Source organism: Orbicella franksi, chromosome 15 (assembly GCF_964199315.1).
Source record: "Orbicella franksi chromosome 15, jaOrbFran1.1, whole genome shotgun sequence".
In the NCBI taxonomy this organism is placed as follows: Eukaryota; Metazoa; Cnidaria; class Anthozoa; order Scleractinia; family Merulinidae; genus Orbicella; species Orbicella franksi.
The window spans coordinates 16,729,205-16,748,923 of NC_138159.1; the positions used below are offsets into that span (position 1 = coordinate 16,729,205).

The 19,719-nt window shown below is 40.1% G+C and overlaps 5 protein-coding genes across 6 annotated transcripts in view; 3 read left to right on the plus strand and 2 right to left on the minus strand.

Annotated features, from left to right (window-relative positions):
• Positions 1-37: 37 nt before the first annotated feature.
• LOC145470642 (uncharacterized) lies at positions 38-11,864 on the minus strand. The gene is made up of 2 exons (XM_081454458.1): positions 11,640-11,864; positions 38-5,036 (listed from the first exon to the last, which is right to left on the minus strand). The coding sequence occupies exon 2, from the start codon at positions 4,947-4,949 to the stop codon at positions 2,091-2,093; it is 2,859 nt and encodes a 952-aa protein (XP_081310584.1). The 5' UTR covers positions 4,950-5,036; positions 11,640-11,864; the 3' UTR covers positions 38-2,090.
• Positions 6,864-19,522, plus strand: LOC145470688 (uncharacterized). Its single transcript, XM_081454509.1, has 3 exons — positions 6,864-7,970; positions 15,693-15,773; positions 18,676-19,522. The coding sequence occupies exons 1-3, from the start codon at positions 7,756-7,758 to the stop codon at positions 18,713-18,715; spliced, it is 336 nt and encodes a 111-aa protein (XP_081310635.1). The 5' UTR covers positions 6,864-7,755; the 3' UTR covers positions 18,716-19,522.
• LOC145470686 (myosin regulatory light polypeptide 9-like) lies at positions 12,190-13,893 on the plus strand. The gene is made up of 2 exons (XM_081454507.1): positions 12,190-12,686; positions 13,522-13,893. The coding sequence occupies exons 1-2, from the start codon at positions 12,289-12,291 to the stop codon at positions 13,634-13,636; spliced, it is 513 nt and encodes a 170-aa protein (XP_081310633.1). The 5' UTR covers positions 12,190-12,288; the 3' UTR covers positions 13,637-13,893.
• LOC145470640 (ubiquitin conjugation factor E4 A-like) overlaps positions 16,228-19,719 on the minus strand; it is a 28,103-nt gene continuing 24,611 nt past the window's right edge. Inside the window, exons 27-30 of one of the 2 annotated variants that reach the window (XM_081454454.1) lie at positions 18,372-18,471; positions 17,852-17,964; positions 16,873-17,039; positions 16,228-16,745 (exon numbers count right to left, since the gene is read on the minus strand). In XM_081454454.1, the coding sequence (XP_081310580.1) occupies positions 16,919-17,039; positions 17,852-17,964; positions 18,372-18,471 (334 nt within the window). In that variant the 3' untranslated portion in view covers positions 16,228-16,745; positions 16,873-16,918. Of the gene's footprint in view, positions 17,040-17,851; positions 17,965-18,371; positions 18,472-19,719 lie in introns of both variants that reach the window. The other variant, XM_081454453.1, reaches the window with a different exon arrangement.
• LOC145470414 (uncharacterized) lies at positions 19,209-19,718 on the plus strand (the record flags this gene model as incomplete). The annotated part of the gene is made up of 2 exons (XM_081454223.1): positions 19,209-19,232; positions 19,473-19,718. Coding segments are annotated over exons 1-2 (270 nt in total), but the record flags the coding sequence as incomplete, so codon positions are not given.

Here is a 19,719-nt window from a genome sequence, read left to right on the forward strand (position 1 = left end):
TTTATTTTCATCGAACAAAAGCATGCATGAATATACTGCTATCACAGGCAACCAACAGATAGTTTTTGTAGGAAATCTGTTTGAAAGGCTTTAAACTCCGCAAACTTCCTTGATTGGGATGTTTAATGGGTTGCTTCTGAGGTGATCAGAATGCCAATTTGAATATGAAAAAGGCCAGGGACGATTTGCGCAAGGATAACAGCTGCACGCAAAACTAAGGTAATAATAAGATTTCGTTCCCTGAACGTTTCTGTTATCTTTGCTTAAGAATCCGAATGGATTAAATTGTTACCTCACACAAATATCGCCGTAAATGCTATAAAGACAAATCAATGACATTTCGAGACTTTTTGCTAACATTTCTCCATTGACAACTCCTTAATTAGTTAATTCTGATGAGGCCACTTCAACAAAAAGAGAAGATTTTTTTTCCTTTTTTACCAAATGCAATGGTAAACCATAAATATTAACGATCTGCCTCAGTTTTACGAAGGATTTTTTTTTTACTACAATACTGGTCTGAGAAAGGTGTGGCACGACTAAGCTAAGTTAAGCTACTCTTTTACAGTGGTTTCTCTGGCATAAAACGTAGACGTGAGATTAATATTTTATAGGACCATTTTCTACCGGAACTTGGCTTGACAGAAACATTATCTTTGTTGCCGGTCTTCTCAATAATGCGCTATAGCTCTACAGATGAGCTAGTCTATTAAGAGGTGGCTTAATGCAATTAAATGCTTTCCCGCCGCTATTAAGAGTGTACTAACGGCCCGGAAATCTCAACCCACGTAGCGCAAAACAACTAACACTTCACCATTAGGGCCATTTATACGAGAAATATAATCCTCGGCTTGTGTAAGCCGTGGATTATTTTTCTGTATAAATGGCCCCATTATTAAAATAAATAAACAAACAAAACAGTGGGCGCCTTTCATTTGATCAACAATTACTGCACTTTCGAAACGGGGACAATTGCCAAGGGAATTTTCCGGAAAACTCCGAACATTGTTAAATTTCCGAAACGCCGACCAGAAATTCTGGGATTAAAATCAAATGAAATAGAAATTCCCGGAAAGAAACTTTGTAAAATTTGGTATACCTCGCGAGCTGGTCTTTATTTCCGAAAATTGTAGAAAATGCAGTTTCGTTCGCCACTGGAAATTTCAGGAAATGCAAACTGGAATTTTTGGTTGAATGCAAAGCGCCCAGTGCTTTTAAGATCACGTGACCACGCCTGAGCTAATGACTGATTACATAATAAATCACGTTTTAACTTGTCCAGACAAAGGAAGCCAGGGAAAGAACAGAGAGAGAGAGAGAGAGAGAGAGAGAGAGAGAAAAATTGAGAGTTTAACAAATCGGGTTCCCTCGGAGGTCATTATACAAGCAGTTGCTAATGCAATGGAGGTCCCGAATTGGTGTAACCCAAACTTTCTGGTGCTGACCAAAAGAATCGCGGCTCATGGCCGGGATCAGAATGACAAGTGTTGCACTCTTGTCATGTCGTGACTTCCTTCATGGAATTCCGTCAATATAATAATTGGTACAGACCTCTCAGTCATTAACATCAGGTATGCCCGAACGGGAGGCGCGGTGGCCTCATGGTTAGTGCGCTCGTCCCCGGATTGAGCGGTCCAGGTTCGAGTTCTGGCCGGAGACACTGTGTTGTGTTCTTGTGCAATACACTAACTCTCACAGTGCCTCTCTCCACCCAGGAGTATAAATGGGTAGCGGCGAATTGTTGGGGAAACCTAACAAATTGCAGGGGGGTGAACTGCGATGGACTAGCATCCCGTCCAGGGGGGGGGGGTACAAATACTCCTAGCCGCTTCATGCTACAGAAGCCGGGATAAGCTCCGGCAGCTAAGAGCCAGTCGGCTCCTAGGCTTCACCTTTTTTTTATGCCCGTACGTATGGACTTCTTGGAAAAAGATAACATAAAGAACAGGGGCCTGACGGGGTGAAATGGGATCTGGGATTTGCCTTTTTTTTTCACCGGGAGAATAAGATTTGGGTCACACGGGTCCCTCAGGACTCAGAAACCAAACAATCCAATAGACATTATCCATTTGTTTCGTTTTAAGCACTCATCAACTTGTTTTGGAAACATCCAAACACGTGTCATTAAGCAAAGAGTTTATCACCATGGCAACTAAAACTAATTCACTTCTTTCATCATGGTTGGTTAATCTTTCCAGTCCCACAAAATTTTGACCGGGTATAAAAAAATAGGGAATTGGACGACATTCAGTTAACGACTCAAACAGTTTGCTGAAAATCTCTCTAGCTGTCACCGTTTTTCCAGTTGTATCCTTCTTGTTTTCCTCAATGCAGTTGAAAAACAAGTTCTTAAGCAGATACGTTGACAAAATGTCAAAAGGATAAAGTGTTTTGACAGGAACATCGCTGCTGTCTTCAGACGTATCCACAGCCTCTTCGTGCACGACAAATTTCTGTACAGGATCTGTAGATAAATCAATCGTTGCTCTATCGCTATTACTTTGTATCCACTTTTGCAACATTTCGTTACCTTGAGCACTGGGCAACTTTAGCGCCGTAGTGATTTCACCAGATGGAGACAACACCGCCTTGCCTACTATAGTGGCTCGCAAGGAAATTGAAGATGATTTGTGTTCTTCGTGTAGGCTACGGCTGTCACTGTTGCGAGCATCACTGTCAACTTCTTCATAATCTTGCATCTTTTTCATTCTCTTATGACCACTAACATTAGTGGCCTCATCTTTTTCATTCTGAAATTCACGCACATTCTGAGTAAGATCATCTGTTGCATAACATGCAGCAGCCATGTGGCCATCATCTTCTAGTCCAATTTCCGCATCACCTGAGGTCTGGGAATCGTCATATATGACTATCTTGCAAGACACTGAGGGGTGTAGCATAACTTTTGCTCCAATGAATGCTGACTTCTGCTCCAGTGATAGACTGCCCATCATCAGTCTCTCTGCCAAAGAGAATGAAAGCCTCCAATATCCAGCCTTTGGAACCACATGGCATCCGCGGGATTTAATATCTTCCGTCAGTAGACTGCCCACTTCTCGGGCCATCTCAGGCCAATGATGGACAGGAATGGCAGGAACTAAATCCACCGTAATCACGAGTTGTTTGTAAAACAAACCAGTCCACTTGAATTTCAGATTACAGGTAACAGTTCCAGAAAGAGTCCATGTATCGTCAACCAGAGTGTGTTCCGTGAGACCTTCGACGTACATCTCCCTGGCTAGTGTGGTTTGGTCGAGGAGTGTCAATGCCCTCTTAGCCACATCTACAAACACACTCATAACCTTGCCACTCTCGAGCTGCTCGCCATCAAAAAGGTTATCATAGCCACCTTCCAGTGATTCATCCACCCCTTTGTGAACTGTTACTTCATCATACTTTGTGTCCTGGTTAAACATGATGGAGCAAACCTGGGCCAGCCTTTCTAGGCACAGCATGTAATCAAATTCGTCTGGATCGCCCACCTTTGTCCCCTCGTAAACACTCCCAGAATGGAGCAAGATGCCTTTGAACCTGTCATCAATTTCAGCAATTTTCTCCACCCACTTCGACATGAATTCTTCGATACTTTGCTTCATATTCTCAACTTCCGCCATGTCTGCGGGGATCCGTCCTACTCCTGGGACAAAACACATTCTGTGTAAATAACCAGAAACATTTCCAGCAGATTTGGCGTTCATATAATCCCCCAAATCTTGTGGTACAATGGACGAGTCAAATACGTTTGAATACACTTTAGAAGCGGGGATGATCATAGTAAAAATATCATCAGCTGGAAGGCTTTGAACAATAATGTCATCAGTTGTAGTGCTCGGTTTAATCTTCGTATGATTCAGAGCATTTTTTGCAATATCATGGCAGTATTCTTCCCCAAATTTTAAAGTAGTGTGATAATAATGTCTTGACAGAGCATACTGAGCTGGAAGCCAACCAGCGTTGTCTGTCAGCTTAGCGTCTGCACCAGCCTCTAACAGCAGGGTAATTATCTCTGGTGTGCCTCCATATGCCGCAAAGTGGAGCGGAGTTGCATTCAAAACATCGCGCGCATTCAAGTCAGCTGAAGCTCGGATCAGTATTTCAGTCAGATTAACGTGTTTAAACCCAGCGGCAAGGTGGAGTGGGGTAACGCCATTCTTGTCTGCAAGGTCGACACAGGTACCTGAATCCTGCAAAAGCAATTGTACCACAGGCTCATTACCAACTTCTGCTGCTGAGGACAGCGTAGTGCGGCCATCCATGTCTTGTGAATTTACACTAGCATTACTTCGCAGTAGAAGTTGGATCATTTCCGTGTTATCAGAGTGAAACATGTGCTGTAGTGGGGTCATTCCTCGATAGTCTTGGGCATCAACTTGAGCGCCTGACCTAATGAGCACCTCAGCATTAATAATGTGAGGCTCACTGACGGCATGATGCAAAGGAGTGCATCGTTCATAATCCACCATATTCACATCGACATTAAATCGAAGAAGAAGCGAAATGAAATCATGAATCAACAATGGTTCTAAGCTTAACCCTGCAGTACCGCCATAGACAAACAGCGAATGGAGGCTGTTATAGCCATGTTTATTTTGTATGTTGGGTGATGCGCCAGCTTCTAACAACAAAGAAATGATCTCTAACAGTTTGCGATGATCAGAGAACAACCCTGTAATTTCTAACCGGTCCGAAGGACCAGTGAAGCATGCAAAGTTATCCAAGTTCAACACATGCCACATATTAAGAGCTGTATCTCCTTCCACATTTTGCAAGTTCGGTTGAGCACCAGCATTAAGCAACAGAGAAGCTATGGATTTATCTTTCGCAAGATGTAAGGCGGTATTACCAAGAGAATCCCTTACATTAACGTCCACTCCATGTTTCTGTAATAGCTTTTGAACTTCGTCAATGTTGTTTGTGCGTACAGCATTGTGAAGAGACATTCTTAGCATCAAATTGTTCCTTGGACATTCAGTGTGTAAATCTAATAATTGGGTAATGTTTAATTCCTTTTTTACTGTGACACAAGCCTTCGATATCTGAAATTGAACAAGAATATCGAAACTATAAATATGTAAATCCCGGAATACTTCCCTCCCAAAATTGTACATTTTACTTCCGGTCACGTCTTCTACTTAACAAATGGTAAACGCCATAGCGTGCACTATTGAGTTATGGATGCACGCGGGAAGTTGCTAAGCACGAAAGAAGCGTAAGAGTCGCACAAGGCGATAGCCGAGTGCGACTCTAGCTTCTTGAGTGCTTAACAAACGTCCCAAATGCATCCATAACTCAATAGTGCACGCTATGGCGTTTACCATTTGTTTTATAACATAACATTGCGACATTGGAACAACAGAAGTCCTTTTACTGAGCTACATCACCAAAAAACGTTCGTGTTGTCTTACATGACAAGAGAAAACAAGCGCGCGAAAATTCATTCATGACAACCGACTGCACTATGGCAAGCCGTTTGTAGCAAAATTAAATCCTTGCAATATATGTTTAATCCTTAAAATAACGGTTTTATTTAAAGATAGAAAAAGGCATTCAATCCAATGGTAAATAAAATTTTTGGTTCAATTCAATCTTTTAATACCTGGAATATTGATTCAATCCAATACCTAAAATATTGATTCAATCCAATACCTGGAATATTGATTCAATCCAATACCTAAAATATTGATTCAATCCAATACCTGGAATAGTGATTCAATCCAATACCTCGAATATTGATGCAATTCAATACCTGAAATATTGATTCAATCCAATACCTCAAATATTGATGCAATCTTCCTGGGCCGAGCGCGGCCAACAGGAACGAGAGTAACTGAGCACTAGAGAGCACTGAAAAACATGGCGGGCGAAGGAGAACTAGATTTAGAAGTTGAGTTTCCTAAGTTTCTTGCAGACATCTTGGATAAAACGGAAATAATTTTTGAGAACTTTGACTCAGAAGTTGGAATCATGGAGGACCATTTCGTAAAATTCCTGTTGAGGTGCTCGAGGAACTTTGAGGATTAGGATTCATCTGGAAAACGATAACAAAGGTGATTGGAGTTTGGAGATGGACAATTTACAGAAGATTGACAGAGTATGACTGAGAAGATATGAGGAGTTTCAACAGCTTACCTGATAAGGAACCGAAATCATTCAAGAGTATGGATATAATTTCATTGCAGGTTTCTTTAAGTCCATTGGGTTACGGGTTCAACGGAGAAGAATAAGAGAAAGGTTAGCAAAATTAGATCCCCAAAATATTAGGCACCTTAAGATACCAGCACGGGACGAGCTAGGACGGCTACCGGAAGTAAATTGACTCAACCGGGCATGCGCACGAGAACTCTCGCCTGATCTCTCTGCCGTCCTCATCTCGTCGAGGACGCCATTTCGCCCGACTAGCCGTCGTATCGAAGACGTGAGTATTTTGCACTTGTTTTGCCCCGATAACTGTTCCAATCGACTTTATTTTCAGTTATATTGATAGAAATGTTTATAGCGTTCACAGTTTTCGTGATTGTAGTGTAGAATACTACGCTGAGATACGAAAATGTGAGTAAAAATATTCCTCGTCTGTTCGTTTGTGTTTCTGCAGCCACTGTGCAGACGCTATCACGAGTGTGCAAGCTCAATACAAACTCTATGCATTGAGAATACAACAGTGTAAGTACAGTTGATAAATTGTTGTAAGAATGAATGCCATGGAGCATCTATCGAGCAAATAAAATACACATTTTCAAACTGATGTTTAGTTGTTGTTTTTATACTACCCAGAATTTGATGCAACGTTTGTTTGATTTTTATAATGCTTGTTACAATTACAGATGGAAATTGAAACGTTCAACAAAAGTCAGTATTCTTCGGCGACAGAATTCCCAAACGCTTTAGTGGTAAAAAGCCATCTGAAGCAGGTCGATCAGATTGTTCGTTTAATTTTTTCATACGGAAATTATGGTTTCTCTATTAAAATATTGACAGATGTTTGCTTCGCTTATAAAGAAAAAGAAATTCAGCATCGCTGTTCACTATCGTTTAAGCCTAATAGGATAAGATTTCTATCATCTCTTTTATAGTCTAATGGATGTCATTGCTTCTGTGAATAGCTTGTACGAGGTTCCAATTATTGACGTCGCCGTCCTTTGCGAAAATGCACATCTTAAGCATTTTGTTTTTGGCGACACGACGGGACCCGCGAAAGTTTCCCGCGTCCACTGCCGTTGCCGTCCTGGCCTTCCCGTCCTCCTATCTTAAGGTCCCTAGTCTTGAGATGGGGTGCGTAAATTCGCTTTGGCATCTGGATGGACATCACTCTCTGATCCGATGGAAAATACTAATTCGGCTGTATAGACGGATTTTCTCGGAGAATAATGTTTTTGAAATGTAGTGCCAACAATAAAGCAGAAACAGTTCTTGAATTGTTTCTGGATGCCGTTAAGAGAGACGGAGAATTTTGGCCTTCGAGAGTACGAGTAGATCATGGTGTTGAAAACGTTGGTGTGTGCGATATAATGGAGCAGGTTAGAAGAGAGGAGAGGGGCAGCTTCACTGCAGGGTCATCAACACAACCAACGAATTGAAAGATTGTGGAGGGATGTTTCCGTTGTGCTTCCCACTTGTACTTTTACACTTTTTGTAGTATGGAATTGTCAGGCATCCTGGACACTGATAATTCAGTGCATCTTTCCACCTTACACTTAGTTTTTCAACCAAGGATAAACCTTGCTCTTTGCCAGTTCACTGAAGCTTTCAACCACCAAAATGTCAGAACAGAAAAAAAACTGGTTGCCATACCAAATGTGGCTTAATCATATGATGCAGCCTGAAAACCCATTTTCAAATGGAAAGTCATATGATTTTGAATACTATGGTGATGATCCTGATGGTCCAACTCCATTGGACAGTGATAACAGTGTTGTAGTTGAAGAAATTGACCTGGGACAACATGATTCAGTGCAGTCATTTGTATTGGAAAGGTTAGATCCCTTAAGATAATCAAGTCAAATAGGAGTAGACATCTTCTAAGAGGCTCTAGAACTAGTGACAGTTAAACTTGGGCAACTGACGATTGCATAATACTACATGTATGTGGGCTGGGTAAAGGAGATTATGGCCCTTAAAGTATTTTGGCAACTCAATTCACAACAGAAAACCTCACCCTGTATCAAGTAAATTATTTTCTCATCTTCCTTTTCATTGATATACAAAACTCAGAAACTGCTTGAATTACAGAATGCCTAACTTCTAGCACCACAACTAAACTGAAGAGAAATCAGGGCATTTGATAACTGCCATGTGCACTACTCTGCCTTGTAGATTTTTCAGGTGCTTATCAAAACAGATGTTAAAATGTTGCAAGGTTAATTTGTTATCTTATTTTCAAAAGTACCCAGGACACAAGACTAACCTCTTGGTGCACTGGCGTAATGGCTACTAACAGTACTCATGTCACTAGGCAAAACTAACTTTGCACCAGCCAGCCTTTTTCATACACAGCTTCACTGACTTTTTTATGAGTGGTCAATCTTGGACATTTCTTGTTGCATCTAAAATGTTAATAATAATCACTAAGAAAATTTCACTCCCACAAACACAAATCCTGCTTTTCTTGAATATGCTTATGTTCAATCTCTGATGTACTTTTATCAGTGTTGCCATTTTCTTTTATCTCCCTTTAATAGTTAAATATTTATCATATGCTTATTAAGGCAATCATTTCCACGAAATCCACTCATAGTTTCCCTGTTTTCATTAGTTTCTATTCTCTTCAGTTTTACTTTGTCAGGACAATTCTCAATTTTGTTTTCATCCAGTAGACCAGTACTCCATTCCATCATGATTGCCACAATGGCTAGTGAAAGTGCAAAATCTACTATTCAAAACGGAAATGTGTGGCTAGTTGGCAGTAGTGTTAGCCTTGAGCCCTGGGTACCTGATAATATTCACAACAAATTGGTGCCATGTTTGTCATAGAATATCAAGAAAAACATCGTTTTTAGGAAAGAAGTACCACTTGTGGGTTAAATAATGCAAAACATGAGACAACAACATTGAAAAACTTAAAACACATCCCAATGTTCAATGATTGCTGTCTTGTAAAATGTAAAGGTTCTCATTTCAAAAATGACTTAAAGCCAGGTTTACACAAGCAGTTTTTGTGAGAAACATGTTTGACTGTGCACACGGCACAGCAAAAATTTTGTTTACAGTTCAAAGTTTAGTGTGCCAGTAATGATTGGACAGCAGAAATATGCACAATACCAAAGACCAATGTGGTAGCAAAATTTGCCACAGTTTATGTTATTTGCCACAAAAAGCTAGCACACACAGCTTTTAATAAACAAATATGTTTGTCACATAAAAATTGGTCAACTTACATCTACAAAAGCGGCAGTAATGGAATCTAAATTTTCCGTGTCCCCTGTGTCTCGGTTGTAGCAATGTCTCATTTACCTAAGCACACTAACGGTTTGATCAAGAACTTCGGCGTGCGCTTCTGCAACTTCTGAGTCAAAATTCTCAAAAGTTATTTCCGTTTTATCCAAGATGTCTGCAAGAAACTTAGGAAACTCAACTTCTAAATCTAGTTCTCCTTCGCCCGCCATGTTTTCAGTGCTCTCTAGTGCTCAGTTACTCTCGTTCCTGTTGGCCGCGCTCGGCCCAGGAAGATTGCATCAATATTTGAGGTATTGGATTGAATCAATATTTGAGGTATTGGATTGAATCAATATTTCAGGTATTGGATTGCATCAATATTCAAGGTATTGGATTGAATCAATATTCCAGGTATTGGATTGAATCAATATTTTAGGTATTGGATTGAATCAATATTCCAGGTATTGGATTGAATCAATATTTTAGGTATTGGATTGAATCAATATTCCAGGTATTGGATTGAATCGTGAAAATTAAAAGATTGAATTGAACCAAAAATTTTATTTACCATTGGATTGAATGCCTTTTTCTATCTTTAAATAAAACCGTTATTTAAAGGATTAAACATATATTGCAAGGATCAAATTTTGCTACAAACGGCTTGCCATACTGCACACCAGTAACTCGATAAAGTTTCATCTTCAGACAACTGTGAAGACAGTTTCCCATTTCTGGAAGAAGGACGTCGGCCATTACTTTGGAAACAATGTCTGTCAAAAGATTTGCTTTGTAAACATTAGCATACACGTCAGCAGTGTACACCCATGGGCAAATAGTAGACGCTAAATTAACCAATCAGAGCGCGCGCTTTGCTTTAGTTACGTTATAAATGCAGACATGAGATAAGGTCTTCCAAAAGTGGGACATTTTCATGTGGTTTAAAATGTAAAACGCAGATTGTGGACTGCAGACTGGGGTTAAAATGCAGACTGAGGACACTAAATGTAAAATGCAGACTTCAGACCAGGGGTAAAATGCAAACTGCAGACTAGATTTTCACCATTGAAAGCTAATAAACTGTAAACATGCTAACTGGAGCATTATTCAGGCTAGCCTGAGTGATATTCAGGCTAACCGGAGTGTTATTCAGCCTAACCAGAGTGATATTCAGGCTAACCAGAGTGATATTCAGGCTAACCGGAGTGATATTCAGGCTAACCAGAGTGATATTCAGGCTAACCAGAGTGATATTCAGGCTAACCGGAGTGCAGACTTTCACTGCGATCATGATTAGCCTGAATAATCTGTTTATGGCCAGTACTTGATAATGGAGATAACACGATGCTATACTATATGTACTCTGTAGTCTGCAGGCTGTGTTTACCCTCAGTCTCCGTTTTACCCCTGGTCTGCAGTCTGCATGAGTCCAAAGACTGTGGGGTCTTCACACAGTCATTTTGTGACAACCTTAATGATATATACATTAAGTACTAGAGATACCTATCGATAGATGCCAATGCGCAGATAATTGTGCTGTGTAGCAAAGGAATTTTTTTACACAAAGTTTCATTACATTTCATTCGGCAGCGCCCAAGTGTATTCCACCAGAAAACTTGACTTGCCACAGGGATTTTAATAGCTGGGTTTGCTGATTAAAAATGCTGGCGAGGGCTTCGTTTTTACTGTAGGAATGTACGGCTTCTTCGCTCAGCTGGCTCGTTGGCAATCAGCTCGGGTATCACGGGTAGGGAAGTCTTTAATGTCAGAAAACCATGTCACCCGTTGGAGCTAATACATATAATAGGGGATTTGAGTTGGAGTAAGAGATCAAGTACGAGATCGAAACTTTTCAATTCTAATTCGCGGGCCTCACATTATCACATCACATAACTATCTCATCCCATGAGCCACCCTCTTTGCCTAAAACGAACATGAAGACCGAGGGCTCTGGAAACATCACTGGTTTGAAATTCGAAAATCGTACTCGTACCCAATCTTGTACTCGTAGTCCAATCTAAAGCTCCCTAATGTTCAGCACGAGGAGCACCTTTAGTGCTGAGGCTATCGCTTTTACCTCAGTAAAAGAGCAAGCTTTCGAATTCGGAATCGTCCCTAAATTACATATACACGCAGGAAATAGGCAGATAATTCAAGGGAAGCATGATACTCATTTGACTCAAAACTACGACGCAACTGCAATAGCTAGATGAATGCAATGCACATTAACAGCTTCAAAATAATTCAACAAGCCGTAAAGCTAAACAACTTACCTTTACGTAGATCTGACGCAGCTTTTCTCCTAGGTCTTCGTGTAAAAGGCACGAAGTTCACGCAACGCTAATAGTCTTTCTTCTCCTCTTGGACCTTGCGTGACATTCTCGGTTCTGGCCGTATCATGACCCGATGATGAGTCGTAGTGAAAACGAAAAGGTTTACAAAGAAATTTCAACAAAATTCGTAGAAATGAATATTTTCTTTTATGTCGTGACACTGATTCAAAGGGAGGCAGAGGAGAGAGAGCCTGGAAATGAGGTTGATACAGGTACCCCTCCCACGGCTTGACGTCGCTCTCGACACTTGTGCGACATTGACGTTGCGTGACACTATAGACCGCGTAAAGAAATTTTTTCACCCTTCAAGATGCCGCCCTATGTTTAAGGAACATAAACGTTTTTACAATATCAATCTCCATGTTTGGGATATTTTGTGATACTGGGCAGCCTGTGAATAACTAGCAAAGTGTGAATTTTTTGGCTCACTGGGAAATTCAATAGGTAAATTACTGTCTTCCATATTTGGTTTGCTTACGCTTGGGGTGTAGCCATCCCAAATTCTGATCAACGTGATGTCACTCTCTTCATTCTGATCTCGCGTTGATTCAATACTCAACGGATAATCTCCCCAGAACAACAACAAAAAATGTCCAGCAAAGCCAAGACGAAGAAGACCACCAAGAAGCGAGCTCAGAGAGCCACTTCGAACGTGTTTGCAATGTTCGATCAGTCGCAAATTCAAGAATTCAAAGAGGCCTTCAACATGATCGATCAAAATCGTGACGGGTTCATTGACGCTGCAGATCTCAAAGATATGTTTGCGTCTCTTGGCAAAGACGTTACAGATGACTATGTGGATGATATGCTCAATGATGCAAATGGCGCCATTAATTTCACTATGTTTTTGACCCTCTTCGGAGAGAAATTGAACGGAACAGACCCTGAAGATGTCATAAGAAATGCATTCGCGTGCTTTGATGAAGAACAAGCGGGCAAGTTAGACGAAGATAAGTTGGTCAACTTGCTTCAAACCCTGGGCGATAGGTGAGGCTTGTTTATATTCTTTAGAGTATTTTCTTAAGTCTAAACTCAGCATGAGTTTAAAAGCACGATTTATGTCCCCTTGTGCGCATTGTAAGTTGGCTTTTGAATTAAATTGTAATGCGAAGTTCTTTCTCTGCATGTATGCGATGTTATGTGTGATTGATCACAGTTAATTAGTTGTACATTTTAAGAATGACCCGCTGGTTATCAAGATAACCATGCTACTGCCTGAACCGTCTAGTCTGCGAATGAAAATCGATCTGTTCTCTTCGTAGAATTTTAGATCTAAGCAGCAGATGCACGTTGCAATACTTTAGGGCGCTCGCTATACTGTAGGTACAATGGAACATTATTATGCTTGTTCTAAACGCCGGAACCGTCAAATATGCTGCGCCAGTGTTCGGCTGTGAAACGTACCGATCAGAAACGGAGAAACTCTGAAAATGTTGTGATCTTCATTTGATAAACATCGTGTTTTTGTATGCCGACAACTTTTTAACCCTTGAAGAATTTGTTTTGGCTTGACAAAGCGGCCTTATCGCATTCATCAACAATACAGAAATTGACTCAATTAGCACATCACCTATAAAAGCGCACAAGTTTATCTAGAGCTGTTTATCAGGTTTATATGGTAGGCCTAATCGATTCTACCAGTGTGTTCTGCTAAATATCAGTGCATAAGAGCAATTCAGACAGATAGAGACTGGGCCGTGGTTCACAAGGGGCTAAGATTCTTGGCATTCTGTCTCATAATTGCTGCCGCATACCTGAGGCGGTTGATAATTACTACATGTTACCAGATATAATTTGACTGGTCTTTTGTTCCACTACACAGATTCTCTGATCAGGAAATCGATGACATGTTACACGGAGCACCAGTAGATTCTAAAGGTCTCTTTGACTACGTCAAATTCACCAGAATTATCAAGCATGGAAAAGATGATGATTAATTAACCATACAGCTAATAAATTATCAGTTGACAAGAACTTTGTTTTCATTTTTGTGCAGTGAACTCTGTACTAGGCTTATATGAACATTGACGTATTGACTTGTTCCTTTAGGCAGTGTAACCAGTTTTTAAAAAAGTATAGAACATTGTAGTGAATTTTGATGACTGACTTGGCAGGTAACATGACTATTTTTTTTGTTGTTGTACAAACTTACCCATGTTAAAAGTAGCAAGCAAATAAATTTATGCATCTGTAATGATGGTTGAGTGTTATGTAGTTTATGTCTGTCTTTTCCAGGCCTTAATCCCGGGGGGTGGGGGGTACTCCCAGAAAAGTCTGCAATTTTCACTACCCTATTTATGACTTCACCAAAAATTTGATATCCTATTTATGACCGTTGCTCTCAACATAAGTTATGAAGGGCTTTTGTTGATGGCTTTATCGATAATGGTGAAAAAATAACTTCTTCTAAAAAACATACCCTATACAAGACTAGACCATACCCTATTTAGGACCAAAATGGCCAAAATTGATACCCTGTTTATGACCAAACGGCTGAAAAACCCTACCCTTTGGGGTCACACATACCTATATAGCCCATATGTGGGAGTAACCCCCTGGGCCATAAGTATGGGTTACTGAGCAGGTGTGAGGATTTATCATATGGGTAGTACCGAGCGGGCAAGATAGCTCCATCTTGCCCACTCGGGTAGCCAATCACAGCCCAGGATTTGATTCATCTTGCCCGCTCATATCATGGAGCTAGCCATATAATAATCACAATTAAGCTGGCAACATAGACAGGCCTGGGAACTAGCCAAATATCAGAGCACCTGAGCCCGGTTGTTTGAAGGCTGGATAACGCTATCCACTGGATAAATTGCTAGCCAGTGGATAAGTGTTAAAAAAACAAGCCATGGGTCTTATATATATGGGAGATACAGTGGCCTAATAATTAGCACGCTGGACTCTGATTCAACCTGTCTGAATTAATTTCAACACTGACTAGGGTCATTGTGTTGTGTTCTTGGAAATGTGCTAATAATGCACTACCTCTTCAACTTGTAGCATAATGAGTACCTGGTGGGGGAGGGGAGGGTTTCTTAGCACTTCATCCACCCTCTACCTTTGGCCTCTACATGCTTTGACTCCCACCCCTCCCCCCACCCCCCTCATCCAGAGGGAGTAGCAACACAGTTTGAAGGACCTCATCCACTCATTCATTTTGGCCTCCTTGTGGCGTGACCCCCCCCCTGCCGCACGCAGCATAGAAAGAAGCAATACTAGTTGCTTCATGCTTCAGACACCATAACTGCCATTCTCTCTATGAAATATGCCTGCAGGGAATCATGGTAGTTGTATTACTATGATTCCTTGCCTCATAGAGGTCGCAATGGCCTTGTGGTTAGTGTGGTCATCTCTGGATTGAGTGGTCTGGGTTCAAGCCCTGGTCGGAGATACTGTTGTGTTTTTGGGCAAGACACTTTACTCTCACAGTGACTCTCTCCAGGTCCTGGTGAATAAATGGGTAGTGGCGAATTTATTATTGGGGGCAAGTGTGTGATGGACGCATCCTATCCAGGGGGAAGTAGAAATACTCCTAGTCGCTTCATGCTACTGAAACCAGGATAAGTTCTGGCCTGATGGGCCACTTGGCTCATATGCAGACTTCACCTAACCTTACACCTCATAGAGGGAAATTAATCTTTAGCATAACCTGGTCCCACTGATCCTTAATCCTGATCAGATTATGGTATCAGTAGATGATGAATGAAGCAATTAAGAATTTATTGTTACTAGCCCTGACTGGGCTTCTGTGCCACTGAGAGTAAAACTGCTGTATTTTTGTCAGGTTCACTTCATGTTCATCTTGTCCAGTATGTATTCATGTATTCATACATGCTTAAAGACACTTTTTCTGACTCACCAAGGTTGTGCTTTAAATCCCAGAAATGCGTTTACTCAAAATTAATTCAGTTTTGAACTTCTCACAGTTGAGTTCTAAATATATAACACCATGGGACTCAATGCCCTTCCATTAACTGTCATTCACAGATTTTACCAGTTGGAGCAGGTGCTCATTTTCTGGACAACCATCTCTTGTGAAATAATGACACTGATCCAGGTTGTTTTTAGGTAAGTAAAATTTATTGTGAACAATATTAGTAATAATGCAACTGTTTTTAAGATTGTTATAGTTATTTTTAAATCTCTTACACATATGCCAAGAATTTTTTTCTTAAAACACTTGCTCAGGATTGACTGAATGACATACTAGCATGTCATCTGTTTATTGACTTTGAACTTGCACCTTTAAATACTACTTTCAAGACTTTCAAATGTTATGATGAGGTACATACAACAGTCTAACCTTATAACAAATTGATGGAAGGGCATAAGTATACCTCAAGATCTGCTTCTACAGTTTGAAGTTATGTTACTTGATTTCTGGGAGATGCAAATGAAACGATAATATCCTCATGGAGCTGATAAACTAGACCCTGTCTATGTGAAGATGTCCACCTTTGCTCATTCATCCTACTGTCTGTCACAAACTTAAACAGATAGTAATCATTCTTGCAAATGGGACGGTTAAATTAAAGAGATCCAACAGTATTAACAACCACGAACATGTGAAACATAACTGCAATGATTTAAGTTAGAAACCCGTCACAGAGATAAGCTAAAAAAGTAATGTGATATCATACACTTTACCTATCAATCAAAATGTTTTCATGAAATTATCGGTAACTATTATTATTCCAACAGGTACTAAAGTTTTAACATTGTGGTTTCCAGGGTAACAGTAACTGTAATTAAAATCATAATTATAATATTTCTAAAAGTGTGCTTGTTTATTACTTAATTAAGATACCCAGCCTGAACTGTGGTTCTTCCATTATTTCCCTGTTTGTTAAAGCATTTTCATTACCCCATCACTACTGCCATGTTTAGATAATACTTTTAAATATATTTACTTTAAAACCTCCTGCCTCAGTTAGCCATTGCTATCCATGGTAAGTGAATGTTTCCAGTTTTCTTTGTTGTTTTCCAGAAATGTTGTTATTGGTGGTGGAAATGATGACAATAATGACAATGACAAAAACAGTTAGGTGGCAGCAATTTACCAGGCATTCAAAGACCATGGAATGTATTTTCCACTTTAGCAAGAAGGCTTCTTAATTTCTAACTAAATAATAAATTATGTATAAGACTAAATTCTCCCCACTATCATGTACAAAATGTACAATAACCAGTTAAGGAGAATTTTTACTCTAAGGTCACATTCTCTTTTGACCTTTAACACTTGCCAGCCATTGCTGTATTTTTGTCTTCAACTCAGTGTGCGGCTGCACCATTTCAAGAGTAAGAGGACTGCGGTTGAACGGATCTTTCTGATCACTACAAGGTGGAAAGAAGTGTTTCATCACTAATAATAACAAATTAATTAATAATACAGATATTTCAATGCAGAGCCTTCATCTGAGAAAGTGGTTTTTAGTGGGTCCCTTTAAGAAAGCAAAAACACAAACCAAGAAAGGATCTTTACAGTTCACATAAATGTATTACTAAGGAAAAGAAATGACTATAAGAATTAAAGGAGCTCAGTCACGACATTTTGAGTTATTTTAGCCACATATGAAATTACCTTTAAACTGAAGGAAACCTGAAATTAGTAGCTTACTAAGATAGAAAAACACCAAAGAGACAACAATAAACCATAGAGGAGCATGGATTACAAATGACAAACTTTAGACTACATTTTTCAAGATGCACAAACCCCGACATAGCTCCATTAAGGACCCTACTCAATGACATCGTGCTATCATTATATCATTAAACTATATGTTATATAACAATGACAAAAACAAAAACATAATTGTCTTCATAATTTGTGCCACAACATTTTTATTTCAATAATTTAGAGAACAGTTTTTATTTACTGTTTTGTGAAACTGATCTACCAAAAACAGATTCCTTCAAATTTATTCTGATTATTGCACCACAATAATAGATTTATTCCCTCAGATAAGCATAGAAAACTTGCTTAACATTGCTTCATAGAGTGTCATCTCAACATTTCACGTTTCAAACTGGGTTTTCAATTCTAATCTTTTACTAATATGACCTCTGAATCCCAAACTACCTTCAGTTGAAAGCCATATACCACTGCACACATGAATCTCAGACTGTTTTCTAGATCAAACACGTACCTTAGCAAGTGACGACAAATGGTTGATTTGTCAACCACATTATTTGATGTAGTTAGAATAACAGGATCACTCATCAGCATGTTTGTTATGGGATCAACAAACTCATCGGGTGGCTGTTAAAATGAAAGAATATTGTGCTGAGAATAATCTCCAACAACATTAACTACTGATTAACCAAAAGTTAGGTCTTTACAGGGAAAATCTCAAACCTCAACCTTGTGGGTTTGAGATTTCCCCATAAAGACCAAACATTCGAGGTTAATGTTTAGTTGTTTATTATATGGCTTTTTTGCTTTGGTGTTGAGGCCTGTAATCGGCCTGTGGGCATTACAGAAGAATGCCCTAGAATTAGCCAATCAGAGTGCATGTTATATCGGTTACAAACACACACCATCTAATAATATGCTATAATTCCCAGATGATTAATATTGGGGATTTCATCTTTCCCAGAGGTCCAAGTTTTTCAGACATATTTGGAGAGAAGTGTTGGCTTTATTTAATTGGAATCTTTCAGTCTTACTTCTGGTATTTCTTCCTCTTCCTCTTGCTGCGCCAACTCCTCTATGCGAGTGGCAAGTTCACTAAGTCTAAAAATCACTGATGTTGGTCTTCCAATCAACCTGGGGATCCAAACAGTATTAGTAGTAAGCAGTTGTGATATATTCAATAATTTACTAGATTATGAGCCTGAGATTGCTATTTGACGATAACTGACAAGGGTGTAGCCCGAGTCAACTTCCACACAGAAATCAAGAGTGAATAATCTAATAATCATAGTATAAATCTACTAGTTGTTCAAAACTCTATTTAAATTCTCTTCACAGACACTTCAAAAACCCAACAAAGCAGTGGCCAGTTTGTTAACAAGTGCAAACCACTAGGGTACTCACTATCTACAACAGAATAGATATAGTGAGTAGCGTAGCCAATAAGCGAATACCATTCGTGATAGAATGTTTGCACATTTATAGACGTTATACTAATAACAGATAACTCCGATTATGTGACATCCTATTTGCAAGATAGTAATGAACAAACAGTGTCAACCACAGTCTGAGGGTAGCAATGCATGATAGTGATGGTTATGCACAGTGAAAAGAAAACCAATACCCATAACTCACCACCCCCATCAACAGCCCCCTCTACTCCAAAAAAGTAACCAGAGTAAAATTAATTAAAAATTAAATCAATACAATAATTTCGTCTCCTAAAGTACTTTTGTAAGTTGAATCCTCTCAAAAGAAAAGTACCAAAAAAACTTAACATTGCCCATTAGACAAGCAAAGGACAGAATCCTCTGGCCTGACTGCAAAATCAACTAGACCCAGGCTATCATTCACAACATTACTTGAACACCATGGTGTTGATAGTGATGGAAGTAGTAACAGTGACAGTGTTACTTAGGCTAATGATGATAGTAGTAGAGTAAGAGGAGCCAGAGGCAAAAGGTGAGGAGGAGGAGCACAAGTAGGAGGAGGAGGAGGAGAAGGAAAAGGTGGTGGTGGTGGAGGAGGAGGAGGAGCAGGACGAGGATGAGGAGGACGAGCAGCACGAGGACGAGGAGGAGGAGAACGAGGAGAACGAGGACGAGCAGAAGGAGGAGGAGGAGGAGAAGGAGTAGGTGGTGGTGGTGGAGGAGGAGGAGGAGGAGGAAGAAGAAGAGGAGGAGGAGGAGCAGGAAGAGGATGAGGAGGACGAGCAGCACGAGGACGAGGAGGAGGAGAAGGAGGAGAACGAGGATGAGCAGGAGGAGGAGGAGCAGGAGCAGGAGGAGGAAAAGGAGGAGGAGGAGGTGGAGGTGAAGGAGGAGGTGATGATTGTTACTGAAGACAACCAAGGACACTGCCAAGTCATTTCATATTTATTAC

Bases quoted from the DNA above. Each gene is read 5' to 3' on its own strand.
- LOC145470642 (XM_081454458.1), bottom strand. From the start codon at position 4,949: ATGCTAAGAATGTCTCTTCACAATGCTGTACGCACAAACAACATTGAC.
- LOC145470688 (XM_081454509.1), top strand. From the start codon at position 7,756: ATGTCAGAACAGAAAAAAAACTGGTTGCCATACCAAATGTGGCTTAAT. The intron at 7,971-15,692 runs GTTAGATCCCTT...TGTCATTCACAG, and splicing joins CAGTCATTTGTATTGGAAAG to ATTTTACCAGTTGGAGCAGG. The intron at 15,774-18,675 runs GTAAGTAAAATT...TTCTCTTCACAG, and splicing joins CTGATCCAGGTTGTTTTTAG to ACACTTCAAAAACCCAACAA.
- LOC145470686 (XM_081454507.1), top strand. From the start codon at position 12,289: ATGTCCAGCAAAGCCAAGACGAAGAAGACCACCAAGAAGCGAGCTCAG. The intron at 12,687-13,521 runs GTGAGGCTTGTT...TCCACTACACAG, and splicing joins CTTCAAACCCTGGGCGATAG to ATTCTCTGATCAGGAAATCG.